At 37.4% G+C, this 16,803-nt stretch overlaps 1 protein-coding gene across 7 annotated transcripts in view; it reads left to right on the forward strand.

Annotated features, from left to right (window-relative positions):
- AMPH (amphiphysin) overlaps positions 1–16,803 on the forward strand; it is a 199,642-nt gene that overhangs the window by 134,303 nt on the left and 48,536 nt on the right. For all 7 annotated transcript variants that reach the window (XM_090050096.1, XM_090050097.1, XM_090050099.1 and 4 more), the window contains 5 exons: positions 3,565–3,640; positions 5,418–5,500; positions 7,552–7,693; positions 9,532–9,660; positions 14,672–14,779. In XM_090050096.1, the coding sequence (XP_089906222.1) occupies positions 3,565–3,640; positions 5,418–5,500; positions 7,552–7,693; positions 9,532–9,660; positions 14,672–14,779 (538 nt within the window). The remainder of the gene's footprint in view (positions 1–3,564; positions 3,641–5,417; positions 5,501–7,551; positions 7,694–9,531; positions 9,661–14,671; positions 14,780–16,803) is intronic.

Raw genomic sequence — 16,803 nt, forward strand, 5'->3', positions numbered from 1 at the left:
ATTCCTTTTAAAAGTGAAATCAATAGGGATTTTCCTGATGCTTTTAGTCCTGTCCTATCAGCTAAGAAGCCTCATGTATCTTCAATGTATTTGTTTTATGGGATGGGGAAGGAAAAAAAAAACTGTTTGAATGGTTTGGAGTACATGTCTTTTTCATTACAATATGTTCCCTTCTAACTAGTCTAAGTGGCTGATAGAATTTCATTGTATAGCTGAGCCTGCAGACATGGTTCAGAAAGCACATTCATTCAGAGTCCTATTTTTAGGTCTGTATAGCTTTACAGAGAATTGGGCTGAAATTTCTCAGGCTTGTCCTCAACCCAGAGTTGTTGGTTTGCTTTGTTATTGTTTTTTGTTTTATTGATTAAAATTTGTTGAAATTGCATGTGGAATTTCTTAGTGGAGGCAGGAGAGGGGAGAATTGGAAATGATGGAAAACTCAGAACAGTTTCAAAATGTGCTTGTACACATGAAGTACAAATATTTGCTCTACCAAACTTTGCAAATATTTGCATGTATCTGCAAATGTGTATTTTATATTTTAATATACTTATATATGTATATTTTGCAGCCACAATTTAAATATCTTCTTTGTTTTAAAACATGCTGCTAATGATCAAATGTTTTCACTTCACAACAAACCTGTGTGATTTTTTTTTTTTAGGCAAATGCTAAAATAATAAAATATGGTTTCAATCATCTCAAAGTGTTTCTGAATTCGGTTGAGCTAACCAGAACTTTTCAGGTGGGGTGGAAAATCAGGATTAAATTAATAAAACTGTAGAGAAGGTCCAGTTTTGCACTTTGGCCCCAGGCTGGACAGACCATACTCATTTATCTTACAGACATGGTGCATGCACAACCCAGGCACACGTAAGAGAGGAAGGAGCATGATTAGTTGCTCTGTGGGTATGGAAAAAGTAAAGTCTGGTCACTAGGAGGAGACATGAGAGGAAGGAGCATGATTAGTTGCTGTGTGGAGATGGCATATATATATTCTGCACAACCGTATGAGCTGTGAGAGATTGAAGTAGTGTTCAGTGAGGGTGGAGCTGCTAAAATGAGAGATGTCTGCTCAGCATATTAGATCGGATTTGTTTTTAGAGACTTCTAATTTGGTTCCATTTGGCCAGATTATCATGATGACAGCCAAAGGCATATCCTGGACACAGAGCCTACCAAACGTCATGTCCTTGCTACAAATCATTGGAGTACTAACACTTTTCCAAAAGAAGTTAACAGATTTTTTTCATGTGGGCAACATGCAACATCGATAGTAAACAGGAATGATAATTCTGCCTACATTCTCAGTTTCTTTAAGGCCCTTATATATTAGTCTGGGATGTAAAAGGCCAATAAAGAAGATGGATATGGAATTCATACTAATATAAGCCCCTATTATGCCATCAGATGTTAGTTTAAATGAACATCAGGGCCACAGTCATCCATCAGTCTACTTTTGTACTTTAGAGTTAAATAGATATGGCACGTTGAATTTTATTAAGTACTTAATGTTTGGAAAAGTTAGAAGCAACTGAAAGCAGGGTCTTTGCTGGAGAAGTATCATGTGAACTTCATAGGCAATGCTATTAGTCCCACCTATAATAAAGCCTTAAGATGACTGATTTACTATAGAAACAATAACTTTATAAATCCAAAGTAAAAATTTCCTTTTATATACATGCCTCAACTATAACAGGGCATTCATATAGTATTTTAAACTGTGTTATAATAATATATAATAATATTAATCTTGATATAAGGCTATAATGTCTAATGTGTGCTTACAGTTCATTTCACAACAGTCCACAAGTATTCTTTCTCATAGGAGTGCTTTCCATGCACAATGATAATATGATGATGGGGATTGTACTTTACATAATAGACATTGTTTCTGTTTGGGTTATTACTACAACTCTGAAATATATATATATATCTTTGCCATCCCATGGCCCCAATCCTTTTCCTACTAAAATGAGTTGGAAAATTTTAATTGAAAGTGTTTCTCATCAGAAAAAGGCTATTTTGATGAATTTGAATTCTTTAATGAAACTGGACTTTTATGTGTCTTGTGGGACTGAAGAAAAATGAGAACTAAATTTTACTTAAGAATTTGAAAATGTTTCTATTTTTGTTTAATTTTATGGATCTGGTTTTCATTTTTATTTTTTTTTAATTTATAACACGTCAATAGCAGTTTAGTACTGTCACTATCATAACATTCACAACTACATGTCAAAATATGACACAAGTTGAAATATCCTATTTTACTATTTTAATTTTAAAATCACTAAGGACAGATGCTACATACTGATGACTTAAACTCCTTATCACCTTTCCCCACCACCCGCTCCTCATGCACCAGGCCACGGCTCTACCCTGCCACTATGGTCCAGCCGCCACCGTCACTCCCCTCAGGCCATGGCTTTACCTTGGAGAGGAGGTGGGGTGGTGGGCAGTGTCACCTGTGCCTCCCTACCCCCTGACATGGCATCTATGCCCTCCCTCCCACCTCCCCCCCCATAGATGCACCTATGGGGAGCTGTAGGAGCTGCTCTCCATGCTGCCTGGCTGTCACATCCATGCGTCCGCTGGTGTCCATGTGTCACATCCGCTGTCTGATCACCGTTCTCCCACTCCCCCAGCTTCAAGCAGTCCTTGCAGGCTGGAACTCTACCAGCCTGCAAGGGGAAACCCATGGTTTCTCATGCTTTCCTCCTTTAAAGGAGACTCTATTTTTAAAGTTTGTTGATCCATTTTTTAAAGTTTGTTCATGACCCTTCCATATATAGTTATGACCCACTTTTGCATCACAACCCACAGGTTGAGAAACACTGCTTTAAACTATACATCTTTTTTCAGACATGTCAAAAAGTGATGGATATGCCAAGTCTGTAAATTGTTTTTCTCTTCTCTTCTATTTAAAATAGGCAGCACAGTTTAGGTGGCTAGCATGGTCAAAGGACCATTAATTGGGGATCTGGGAAAACTGGTTTCTATTTCAGGCTCTGCCACTGACCTAGCATGAGACTAAGGGCAAATCACTTTTAAGTACTTCTCTTTTCTCCTCCCATCTGTCAGTCTGTCTGTCTTAATTAGATTGTGAAACTGCTTGGGAATGTCATTCCATTCATTTGGAATTTGTCTAGCACAAAATATACCTGTCTCACAACTGTTATTATTGTAATACATGTAAATAACAATAATTCTGGAATACTAACACTGCAATAGCCTCCTTAAAATGAATGCTTTTCATTTTATATTGATCCTTATTGCATTTGAGCCCAAATATTTTTGGGACAGATTTGCCCACTCTCAGTCTTATTAATTTACTCCGTAAGTATTCTCCTGAAATAAATGGGACCACATTTGGAATACAATAATCCTTAACATTGAAAAGTAACGCACAATCTTGGCCCAGAGGTGTGTAATTTAAGAAATACTTTGGTCATCAGTAAAAGAAGATAACATTGTTTAATATTGCGCCAGTCTTGTGAAAGAAATTAACATCTCTCCTTTTTTACTCTGCATACTTTTTTTGCCTTTTCTGTCATCTCTTCTTAGACGAGTTGGTTTCTATGTGAACACATTCAAAAATGTATCCAGCCTTGAAGCCAAGTTTCACAAGGAAATAGCTCTGGTAAGTAAAATTTAATGTATTGTATGAATTATATAGAAAAAGAATGTCCTAGTATAAAGCCGTAAAAAATCTATTAGCAGTGTGTCTGAAAAGTTACTCTTACAGCTTTTGGAGGCCTATACACGAGCATGGAGCCTGCTTCGATGTGCTGGAATTCCAGCACGTTGGAACAAACCCAGTTAATTGAGTCCTCCTGCATCTCATGTATCAGCATCCCCACGCTTAAAAATGGTGCCGGGGTGGTTGAGCTGAAGCTTGTCGAACGAGCTTTAGTTCAAGTACCCCCACTGCCATTTTTAAGCATGGGGATGCTGATACAGGAGACGGGGTGTTGCTTTATGAAGAGTGGGTCTTGGAGCCTCCTTAGTTAAAGCACCAGCTCCATAAGCATGTGTAAAAGTACCTTTTATCTCCTTTATTGTATAGTACAAATATTAGTTTCCATCACATATTTTTGCATTTTTGGATTATAATTGAAATGCAATTGCAACATTCAGCTGGGTTTATTTTAATTTTTGGAGTCTCCACATCTCCCCCCCCCGCATATTATATTTTGAAATTATTATTTTGTATTTTGAAATTACTGTGTGTTGAAATTATTATTTGTACAGTAAGGTTGATAGACATCAGTTTTCATTAGTGAAACATTGCATCATCCCCCTAAGCTCAAGAAGCAATGTGTATACTGCTCCTTTCAAGATCTAGAAGTAAACTGCCAGTAATTTATCAGTACACTATGATTCTCAGGCAAAATACAGTTACTTCAGAAAGACCTTTATGAGTACAGGACCTAAAGGCTGATTTACACATCCAATCAGTTAAATTAAAATAATATCCTACCATATTCCAAATAGAATTTACACAGTCCCCTACGTTTGTAGGCAGCCAGTTTTCTGAGGGTATAAATAAAAGTAAGCACTGCATCGAATGATACAAATATAAACTGCTGTGATGTAACTGTTATATTTGTAAACTGTATTGCTAAACGGTAGCAATACAGGTTAGTTAAATTGCTGTAGTTGTAACCCTGAATGAAACAGGCTTAAAATTGGATCAGTATACCAACAGGAGCATTAAGACAAAACAGTTGCATACTAATACCTGATGTATGTTCCCAACTGGTGATTCCACCTCATCCCTCTTTTAAAGGTGCCAAAAGTTACATTTGTCTGTAATGTGACAGTGTCCACAAGAAGATCTGTTCTTATCTTCCTTGCAGAATGCAGTCATAAAATAACCTATAATAAAACTCTATAACCTGCAACAGCTAACATGTAGGAGGGACAAGGGCACTGCCAAAGCCTTGGTACTTCAATGGCAGCGAACTAATTAAGATATGCTCAGATAATCCCAGGAAGAGGATAAATGAGCAAACTAAAAGCACCACGCAGACCATGCCAGTCTTTTTCAGGGAAGAGTTCCTTTCTGACCCCAAATGTGATGATCAATTTGACCTTGACTCATGGCATAGGCATTTGAGAGGTTTATAGTACATTTGGGACCACATTTGGAATAAGATAATCCTTAACATCAAAAAGTAAGGCAAAATCTTGGCCCAGAGGTGTGTAATTTAAGAAATACTTTGGTCATCAGTAAAAGAGGATAACATTGTTTAATATTCTCCCAGTATCATGTAAGAAATTAACATCTCTCCTTTTTTTCTCTCCACACTTTTTTGCCTTTTCTGTCATCCCTTCTTAGTTGAGTTGGCTTCTATGTTAATAGTACAATCTTTTATCTAAAAGCAAGTTTATCAAACTTGTGTTTGTCTCCCTAGCTATGCCACAAATTGTATGAGGTGATGACCAAGTTGGGAGATCAGCATGCAGACAAGGCCTTCACTATCCAAGGAGCACCCAGGTGAGAAATCGTTTATTAAAGTACAGTGAGCTGTCACTTTTCTATCAGTCAGCTACAGCACATGGACTAGTCAGCACTGTGAAATCAGCTGCAGATATTTAAGGACTCAAAGGGGCAAATTAGGTGAATAAGGTCTACCTAATATGAGTAAACAGTGCCAAAAGGTGCTTAGTTTTTTCCTCACTCTCTCTTCCTCCTCTTCCACCTCCTCTTCTTCCTCCCCCATCGCCTGCATTCCCTCAACATTCAAGCCCAGTCTCAGCTGGTGTTATTGAAAACAACTTCACTAAAAATACATGGCACCAATTTGCACGTGCTAACTATCTGGCCCTTACATTCTTATACACTGAGCTTAATAAAGCATTGCCACCTTTAATGATTTTATTACAAGTCTTAAGACTACATATTATGTCCCAACCTTCCAATTGCTTTTGTCAGAAATGAGGGAGAAAAGAATTTCTATACCTGCAAAATAATATCTGTTGGTTAATACAATCTGCGATAATTCTTTGCTATTTTATTTTTTTTAATCTTTTGGTTTTTGAGATTCTTGGGTATCACAAAAGCTTTTTTCCCCAAAACATTATGTTGCTGTCTGATTATTCTTATTACCCATGTTAGAAAGCTTTTCATGATTACATTAAGATTTAGCATCAGGGTAAACCACTGACATCTTTGAGCCCACCTGTTTTGCCAAAGACCTATGGAAAGCTTACTGTAGAACACATGCTGAATTATTTTATGTTCCAACATGCATTGAATCTTGTATGAAATTCAGTCTAAAACCTTTGAGGGATCTATTTATTTGTTTTGTTTAAAAAATCTTACTCTGGAACTCAGGAAGCAGTCTTTGCAGGATAATACAATGGGGTAACAGCTAATGTTATTAATGTTATTACCGCACAAAAGGTAAAGATAGAACCACAGTGAAATTTGACCTTTGTCCTTAGAGGGTGAGAGTTAAGGGGAGAAAATAATGAGAAAATAATAATAATAAAAATGTTTTAAAATTTTGCATGTTAGTGAATACTGAAGGTAACTAAAATAGATGGGAAGGAATGTCTTAATAACTGCTTATTCCTTTTTTTAAATATTTTCACAGAGAGAGGTGGTGAGTGTGAGCTAAAATATGTCCTTGCCAAAGAATAAATTTGCTTTGCTTTAGTATTAAGGCCATGATTGTGAGCTGGTCTCTTCAATCATGTAATGCTTTAGTTCTGTCTAAAGATGTATAGGAATGGTCCCCCTCCTATTAAATGCAGTGCTCATAGGCTGGCATAGCTTCCAGGCTCTTTCATTATAGAATTTAAATTCTGTTTTCTTGAATGTAAACTTCAGAAATATTTAGACACCAGAAATATCTCAGACCTTGTGGCAGGTTTTCACTTGGTCTAAAATAGCATATCTCTAGGGAAGACAATTGAGTTATGCTAATTTATGCCAGTTGAGGATCTAGCCCTATACTCTCTCATAACCTTTGCTTCCTGATTATATGTCTTGTTGCTGCTGTTTTTATTACTTTCATTTTTTATTACTGTGCCTTTTAGGGAACTGAATATCCTAGGAGCTTTTTAGATTATAAATTGAATAAAGCAAATTGATTAACAAACACTAATTCGTAGTGACATTTTACTGTCAAATTTGTACACAAGGAATTATTTAAAATACAGAATCTTTCAAAATCAGATATTCTACACTTTTTCCAAGATATAACTGAAGGTAAACAGGTACAGTAGAAGTTCTAGAAAGAAGAATGACTAGAAAATTAGACTTTCCGTTGACACTATATCACTGATAGCTTGAATTAAATCACAATTTTAATTGTGCTTATTACATAAGGGATCAGATTCATCCCCATAATTCCATTGAAGTCAATGGAATTCCATCAAAGATGAACTTTGACTATTGTGTCAAAAAGATTATTGTTGTAGGTGACAAGCAAAACTGTACATATCTCAGTGGGTTCTGAAATGCATCTCCAGGTGCACAGTCATCAAGCTTCATGATTATATACAGTGATGTATAGTGTGTCTTACTTCGTGCTCTTCTAGTGACTCAGGTCCACTCCGCATTGCAAAAACGCCATCACCGCCTGAGGAAGTCTCCCCTCTTCCTAGTCCTACAGCTAGTCCTAATCATATGCTGGCACCTGTTTCATCACCAGCGCCTGCCCGACCTAAATCACCTTCACAGGTAGGAATAAAGATAACTGGGCTTAGGTATTAGTTATTTAGATGCTGTTGAGTTGTTTTCTATGAGTTCCACAGCAGCTACAATTGGGTGGGATTTAACAAGCAGGGGGCTGCAAGAGAAAGGAGTTCTAAATTAAGATGATGACAGTGTGGAAAGCCTACAAATCCATTACTTTCCCTGACTGTTCATTTCCATGTTGTAGGTGGTGATGGAAAGTGACCATAATAGGGATGGAGGAGTTGGAACATAAATTGGTATTTTGTGAATCATAGACAAAGTGTAGAAACTATCCAGAAGCGCTTTAAACTGTGGTGTGTTCAGCTCTATTCAGCACATGAATTATCATTTGAAAAATTATTTAAAGACATCAGTACAAAATGAATAGTTGATTATATCCCATTTTTTATTTCTTGCACATGTACCATTATGCCATTAAAAAGTTAGTGAAGAATTGCGATTCTGCAGTTATTTCCAAAATACTTATATCTAAAATATTACTGTTTTCCTTTTTGCTTGGAAAAGGAAATAAATATGGAACCTCAAATATATTTCTGGCAATTATTGATAAAACACATATTAGACCTGTTTTCTTCTGTTATATCAATTTTACAACAGAGCAAGAAGTTTGACCTTTAGTGGGGTTACTTGTGTTCTTACCAGTGTGAGATACAAATGAGTCTCACTAATGACAACTTCATTAACACAAAAATTGTGTATACTTTACAGATATATCTAAAATAGAGTTTATGTGTTAAGCAGGAAATTAATTTCAACAAATAGGAAATAATGAATACCCTTATGATGTATTTTTAAAATATCATAAAAATACAGTGTTAGTGGTCTGAAATGCTAAAGCAAAAAACCCCCCCTGTAATATTAGAGTGCATGGGGCAAAGCATAGAGTAATTTGTACTTTCCATATTGGGAGCAGTTCAAAGTTCATTGCCATTGTGTATTTATATATGTTGCACAGAGGTGCACTGTTTGGCTCTGCCGTCCATGCTATTTCCAACACTTTAGAGCTAAATGCTCAGCTGACGTACCTCAGTGTAGTCCTGTTGACATGAATAGAAGTGCATTTGTTTATAGCACATGAGGATTTTATGCTTGGTTTTAGTATCTCTTGTAGATGAAAAAATACTGATGTTAGGCATTATTCCAAACTGTGGCTTTATTGTGCTAATTTTATCCTCATGAAATCAGTGGGAATTAAGCATTTAAATAGGAATTTATAGTCTAAAGAATTTTGGGAATCTGGGCCATAGTTTTCCATACTAGTAGCTACTATGCTAATATTACTATGCTTAAACTACTACTAATTACTACTAATATTATTATGCTTACATAGTAGATGAGCATAAAACAGGAAAAAAAATGATAACCTGAAACAAGTTTTAAAACCAGTGAATGAGACAGCTTGGTTTCTGTACAGTACTGCAGTACAAATGGTGTTACGGGGTAGAAGGGGGAAGAGTATTCCTAGATCTTATAGTAACAATTACAATCTTTTTCTAAGAATATTTTTTTACAAGTACTGCAAATGTGAGTCTGAATAGACCTGATACATGTATTTTAAAACCATTTTCTTCCTCTGAAACCCATGATGCTGAACAATCTAAAGTTCATGCTCCTGTCATGATTACATTATCAGGGCACTTCTTGAATAATTCAACCATGGTCAGTGGTGTTACTCTAAAATTGCATTGAAGCAGCAGAAACTGGCAACTAAGCCAAAAGATGAAGTATTTACTTTAGTCACACTAGCTTAAAACCTAAAGGCAGGCTCAGCATAATGAACTTTACTTCTTTATTCACTTTACTATTTGCTCTTTGCCTAGCTGAGGAAAGGACCTCCTGTCCCACCACTGCCTAAACTCACACCCACAAAGGAGCTGCAGCAAGAGAATATCATCAACTTCTTTGATGACAACTTTGTTCCAGAAATCAATGTGACAACTCCTTCACAGGTCAGCCTCAGAGATCAAGGTTTGCTACAAAATATGGGTCTGATCTCATCAACCCTCCAGTTCTCCAAATGAGGAAATACTGTTAATTTCAGTTGAGATTCAAAGTGCAAAGGACTTAAAGAATTGATTTTTTAAATTACCATCGAGTGAGTTGCACATAATATTCATTATCAGAAGGATAAGCAATGGCTTACTGAAAACTGATTGGCTGAGCTGACTCCCAGTAGAAGCTTTATGAGATGTTTGGAGCAATGATTGAGACCTGATTTCAGGTTTCAATACAACCTCAAAGTTCATCCCAGATTTTTTTAGATCATTCCAAACATCCTTATGCCCACTTCTGAAGATCTTTTTACTGATTCATGTATTTCATTAAACACATGAAAAAAGTAAAAGTTTTTCAGATTCTGATGCAAACAAAAACAAAAAAAATAAGGAAAGAAAAGAAATACAGCGGTTTCAACAATTTTATGTGGGTTTTATCAATGAGTATGTGGTTTGAAAACAAAGTATTTACTTGAAGGTATCCATGCACAACAAATCCTATTGAAGTAGATCCAAATAGTGAATTAGTGATAGTTAGCCATAGTGACGATAGTAGTTCTTCCGGTCTGAAATCTAAGACTGTATGCATAGACACACAGCATGTTTATAATAGTGTGATAAAGACAGATCATACAAACCCATAAATTATGTTAATTTTGTTTGAATATACTATTGAATTACCTCTGGAAGAGTCACAGGTAAGATCCCATCTGTGTTAGGACGTGGTCTCCAACCTTGTTAAGTAGGAGATCACCTTTTTCATTTAAAAGCAACCCAAGATCTACCGTGCACCTCCCCCCCCCCGTCCCCCCCCCCCCGCCCGCCCAGGTAAGTGTGGGGTGGGAAGGTGGGGGGACAAATTGAGGCAGAGGGAGAAAAAATCATCTGTGGGCTCATCTCCCCAGCAGGTAAGTCCCACCCAACTAGGTCCCCACTCAATTTACCTCTGCTCCTGCCTCTGCGGCACTGTCCCTCACTGTGGGGCCTCGATCTAGCCCGCCTCTTCTCACCCCCACAGACTGACCTGCTGGGCTGGGGTGCGCACATGCATGCACGCAGGCACTCAGCCCCTCACCCCAGCCTTGGATCGACTCCAAGAGGCTCTGAGATCTACTGGTGGATCAAGATCCGCTGGTTGGTGACCACTGGTGTAAGATATACTAGTTTAGGGGTCTTCTATTCATCTTCATCCTAGACTAGTTGTTTGCTAGAGGCAAGGAGGTGTTCTTGTGCTTCTTACCACTGGGTGGTGAGGCACTGTAGTAGCTTCCTGCTATGTGTACTACAGTAGGACAGCTATTTGCCTGTCTGCTGTAGGTTCTGGGATAATTCAGGTGGGTACACAAAACCTGTGTAAGTTACACTGGGGTACATGATTGTCTGTCCATGCTCTATGTTTGGTTTGCTGTATACAGAGCATGAAATAATGGATGCATTTAATCAAATTTCAAATGAGAAGGTAAGAGGGCATAAATGGAATTAAAATGAAGTAACATTCAAATAACATAGTACTGGTTTGGGGGGTTTTTTGTCTGGGGAAGAGAGGATGTTGCTGTACATTGCTGCGCTTTCAAACTGTGCTGGCAGATGTTGCCAGAGAGATGTACTGAATGGACACATCTCCCATCTGCACAGCTACACCCGCTTCTCTGGGCCAATATTACTAAGAAGGAAGTTTTTGCTGACTGAGCTGTCAGCTTGCTGCTTCTGGGAGCATGAGTCCTCAAGTGTGTAGAAGCCAAAGACATTTTACGATCCTTATATGACATTCCATAAATTGCATTCCCATGATACTTGTGACCCTTTTATTTTGCCAGATTGATATAAAGGATCCTTATTATAACTAAAAATTCAGGCTATATGATATATGGACATAGAGAGATATAGCTATAGATTTGGTTATACAAATGTATATAACACATGAAGAGAGGGAGAGAGACTACGTTGTGTTTTTATTAATGTGTGTTAATGACTTTTGTACATTTCTGCAAGGGAAGTAATTATAGATAATATTATAAGTAAAAGGAATAGAAAATATACATATATGGTTCTTGTACATAATTTTTATTTAATATTATTAATATGGTACTATATTTTTCCCATTGCTTGTGCAGTACAAGTCTGAGTGGCTCTGTCTGACAGTAGAAGACAGAAAGTCTTCAAGCCTGTAGAGCCCTCTAATGGTGCAGGGCTTTACTGTTTTCCTTGGCACTTTTACTGTTAGCAGAGTCAGCGTTGGTGAATGGTGACATGGTACTGTATGCACACATTCTTCTAAAAGTTGTTCAGGACACACTTAAGTCCATTTATTGGCAAGAATGCACATAGCTCCCATCGGTAAAAGAGAGATATAGTGAAGGCAGGACATCTTTGGAGATCCTAGGAAGGTGATAATTTTTGCCAATACATACAGTGTTGCCCTCTTTTCAGGTATTGAACTACCAGTTAAAATATATACAATGACCAATAGCTGTTTGTTGTAGGTCCTTTATAACATGACTGTGACTGTAGCATCCAGGGCCCAAACAGATTAGGCAGAGATGAGGAACATATGAGGTAAGCAGCCCAACAGCTTCTGTTGCTTTCTGAACATAACACTCCCCTCTGTTTATTTCAGAGTGACATTAGGCCATTTGTTGAACACTTCAGAAAATTCCTGAGAGGATGGAGACTAGGGCGTTCAGATCATACTTGAAGAGGATACTGGCCAGTTCCATTGACTTGTGAAGGAGCAAAAAAAACCACCATTCCATTCATGCCCTCTTGTTCCTAGTTTGGAGGGACTCGCGCTTCTAATGGCCTGACATAATTTTTGTACTCTGGGGTAATAATAGTTCACATTGCCAAGCCCTGGAGTGAACGTATGTGTATCTCTAGCATACATGTGTTTAGACAGGCATAATCTCACCTTTTCCACAGTCCTAAGCCTTTTTGGAAGAACTCACACCAATTCTTGCTTCAGCTGATTCTAGTAGTCTGTGCGTGCGTATTACAGAGAGATAGATACTCATATATGATATACTATATATAGAGATATCTATATCTATATATCTAACATTATGTATATTATACACCTATTGCAAATTTAGGAAACTTTTTAATAGTAACGTGAAACTCATAGAAATTAATTGCTCTTTTAATTAATTACTTAATAGATATTTCTATGAGTTTCATGTTACTATTTATAAGTTTCCTAAATTTTCATATAATTATCGAAATTAAACTATATCTTTTTCTAAGCCATTGTTCTTACAGTTAAAATTAGTATGCTGTTCATTTCAGCCTAAATTTAATTGATGATGCAATAATCACTTTAACAGTCAGTAATCAGTACCCTATCACAATAGGTACTTTACTTGTCATTTTGCAGGGGCTAATTGAGACATCTACACATTGGTTTCAGTCCTCATAAATAAGAGCTTCATTCCAGATCTTCATTAAAAAATAATTAACTTCTCCATTTTCAGTTGCTTTCTCATTACATACTGGTTAATACTCTGAGTTATTCCATCAAGACGTATGACAATATGCACGCTAGAACCTCGAGGGCATAATGTAATTGAATCTTAATATTGCTGACAAATGACATTGGAAAAAATCTTAACAGTAGACAGAATTCTAGTGTGGGTTTTTTTGTTTTTGTTTTGTTTTTTTACTGTAATATTTCTAATTACTATACAGCCAGTATGTCCACATAGCATAGACTTTTCTTTAAACCAAACTGGATTAACTTCATATAAATTTCAAGGTGAAAATCACCAGCAGAAAGGCAGGGTTTTTCCCAGTATGATTTATTACAATGAACAGAAACTGACAAATTCTACTTATAGATCATTTTCAAATCCAGTATCTGAATTGATGTGGCCACCTTGGGCCCGGTTTTCAGATTTCCAAGGTATCTAATTTGCATACATACCTTCCATGTCTAAATGAGCAGACCAGAAAATTGTTCTTGCAAGAATACTGTGGCATGTAACACTTCCCAATAGTATACTTAAACTTTTTTACAACCTGGCCTTATTCTGTTAAGGCATCATCTGATTGGGATATGTGACAGTAATAAACATTTACCCTTGTAAATCTAATCTAAATTTCTTTTAAAAATATAGTAATTAATATTAATACTAAAAATTAATACTACAGTAATCTACACATTCCACAGTTCATAGAAGCAGTTGTCTTTCTCTCCACTTCTGAACCAAGATTTAATAAGCACATACTTTGGCCTCTTTGGTAATACAAAGATTCTCTTTTAGAATATCATCCTTAGTAATTACATGTCAGTTAAAACTGTGAGAAATAGCATCTTGTTGTGCAACATGCTAATTATTTTCATATATATATATATATATATATATTTGTTCGCAGAGGGGCTGATATAAATCCAAGTGAATCAGTGGAGATGTATATATTGATTTTGCATTTTTTGGGTCAGGCACTATTTGCTAGTTCATTAGTAAGGTAGAGCTATCATAAGAAATGACAGGTATTTATTTGAGTTTGGAAAACAATGTGAAATTAGATGTGAATATGTATTTACTATCAGAAGTGAAATTTGATTCATACATATCACTAGCTCTTTTCAGTTAATACTCAACAGTTCATGAAAAATGTTAAAGTTGAGTTTGTCAGCCCAAGGAAGCTGGATGCCCAATAAATCTCACTTTGTGGCTTTTCTTTAGGCTGTCTCATTGTCTGAGTGCCTAATTCGAGATATCTCAGTTAAACCTAATAGTCAGAAGATGGTGTCTCAGCATTTTAAAAAAAATGTTTGCTGCTGTATGCACAGAGAATTGTTAATGCTAAACCTTTGGACAATTTTCAGATTTTCTACCTCTTCTGTTATAGCTCTGCAATATGTAAAGATCTTTTTCTCCCCACACTTGCAAGTAGATAAGAAACAGTCATGTTTTGTTTGCATAACATGGTGTCTGTAAGTTCTAAGTGTGTGTTTCTCCTGTAACAGAATGAAGTTCCTGAAGCCAAGAAAGAGGAATCTTTGCTAGATCTGGATTTCGATCCTTTCAAGCCAGAAGTGATATCGGCAGTACCAACACATTCCCCCATGTCTCAGGTATTTCTTTGCTTGAGATCTGCTAAGCATGACTACTCTGTGCTGCATCAAGAATTGTCTAATCAACCATAAGTGATGGCCTTGCAGTTTCTGGAAAACTGCCATATTTACCCAAATCCAAGACAACCTTGAATTTATGATGACCTTCCTCAACCCCATGAGATTCTATACACAGAAAATTTATGAAGGATCATCTTCAATTTGCTCCCCCACCCTTCGCTGCTGCAGTGGCAGGGGAGCAAGCAGTGTGTGGCGGGGGTGGCACACAGTGGGGGAGATGTTAGGCAGATAATATGGTAGGTCTTTCTGCATAGGTCCCATTAGGTGCATATATTCCCAATTCAGTAATGCCTGTGATCCCAGATGATGGGGAGAAGAGAAAAAGTGTTCTACTAATATGAGACAGTAGCCAAGGAGACCAGCCATCTGTTGCTGAAGGCTTGAACCCTGCCATATTATACCATTTTTTTAAACTCTGAGCAACATTTTGATACAACTGTCATTCCTTTCTAATAAAGTATTCAGTTCTTAGAAAAGAACATGGGGGACACTTTGTTGTGCTCTCCCCACCCTGGAATCCATCTGCCATCTTTTTGCTATGATGGAGTTTCTTTTCTAGGTACAGTATACGACCTGATTGAATTACCTAAGATAAATCTATTCTAGTTCTGGCCACTGCAAGAATAAAAGAAATGGTATATGATTTACTGCAGGATCTTATAGGAAATATTTTTTTCTGTAATATGCAGTGATCTTCACCAAGTTGACTGAAGGTTAACTTTGTCGGCATATGACAAAAAATATGAATAGTAAGAAAGTCTAGTTTTCTCTTGGCTTGCTTCATTTTGAAGCGCAGAATCCTTAGAAACACAATTCCAAAGACTGTTTCCCCAGCCAACACTGACTGGACCTGTCTACAGTATAGATGGCAAGGAAGCCATGTTGACACACTGCTAGCAAGGACCCTGTCAGTATGAATGTGGCTGACAATACTGCATTGTGGGTGCATCTACACGTGCATATTAAGGCAAAGCAATAAACTCTAGTGCATATTGTGCTGGAGTTTATTGCTCCTGGGGGCCGTGTTTACATGTGCACCCGAGACCATAGCACGTTGAACTAGATCTGAGCAGCCTGGGCTGTCACAGGGCCCTGGGGGTCAGCCTGCCACCCCAGGGCTGCCTTGACCCAGCTCAGCATGTGGTGGAAGGGCTAGCTGGGGCATGAGTGTGCTCCAGTGTGGAGCTAGCCAGCAGGCAGCCCCCCTGCATGGAAGCACCCTTGGGCCCCAGCCAGCTGTGTCAGCATCTATGTGTGCATTGCTGCAGAGTAGAAAAATTCAGCTTCAGAATAGTACTTGTATTTACAGGTAATAATAACCCACGGTGGAGTTAATTAGTTTACTCCAGCCTAATAGCCCTAATTAGTTTACTCCAGCCTAGTAACCATATAGACATTGAGATATGTACTGCAGAGATGATTAGGCAACTGTGTCGACACAACCTGCCAGTAGGAATGTCAGGTCCAAAACAGCTATTCAGGAGCCCAGTGGTAGGGGAGGAGGGAGAAGACAAGAAGTCTTGTAGCTAAAACAATGCAGGTTTCCAGATGACTTGTTATGCATTGTGCATCCCTTTATATGATGAGATTTGTTGTGATATATCTGTGGGCAGAAAAAAAAATCACAGTATCAGCCCACCAAGCCTCAAGTTAGTTTTCCAATTTTCATTTTACAAGGAGGCTTGAATTGTAGTGGAAATTTGTCCTGCTTGTCTCTCATCCCTTCCCTGTTAAAACAAAAACAACAAAAATCCAATAGATCGCTTTGTTTCAGATTTATGCATTTATGTTAACAGAAAATACCATCTTTGACTCCTCTAACTAATCCTTTCATGTCCTCTTTTAATAATCCTGATTAAAGTAGTGGTAGAATTAAACTGAAAATGTTAAACTTTGGGAAGAGCAGTTGTGTGCTGACAGCACAATGTATAGATCTTAGTACTTCATTTTTTTCAGTGGAAAGA

Source organism: Crocodylus siamensis, chromosome 5 (assembly GCF_052110815.1).
Source record: "Crocodylus siamensis isolate JL-2025a chromosome 5, ASM5211081v1, whole genome shotgun sequence".
Lineage (NCBI taxonomy): Eukaryota > Metazoa > Chordata > Crocodylia > Crocodylidae > Crocodylus > Crocodylus siamensis.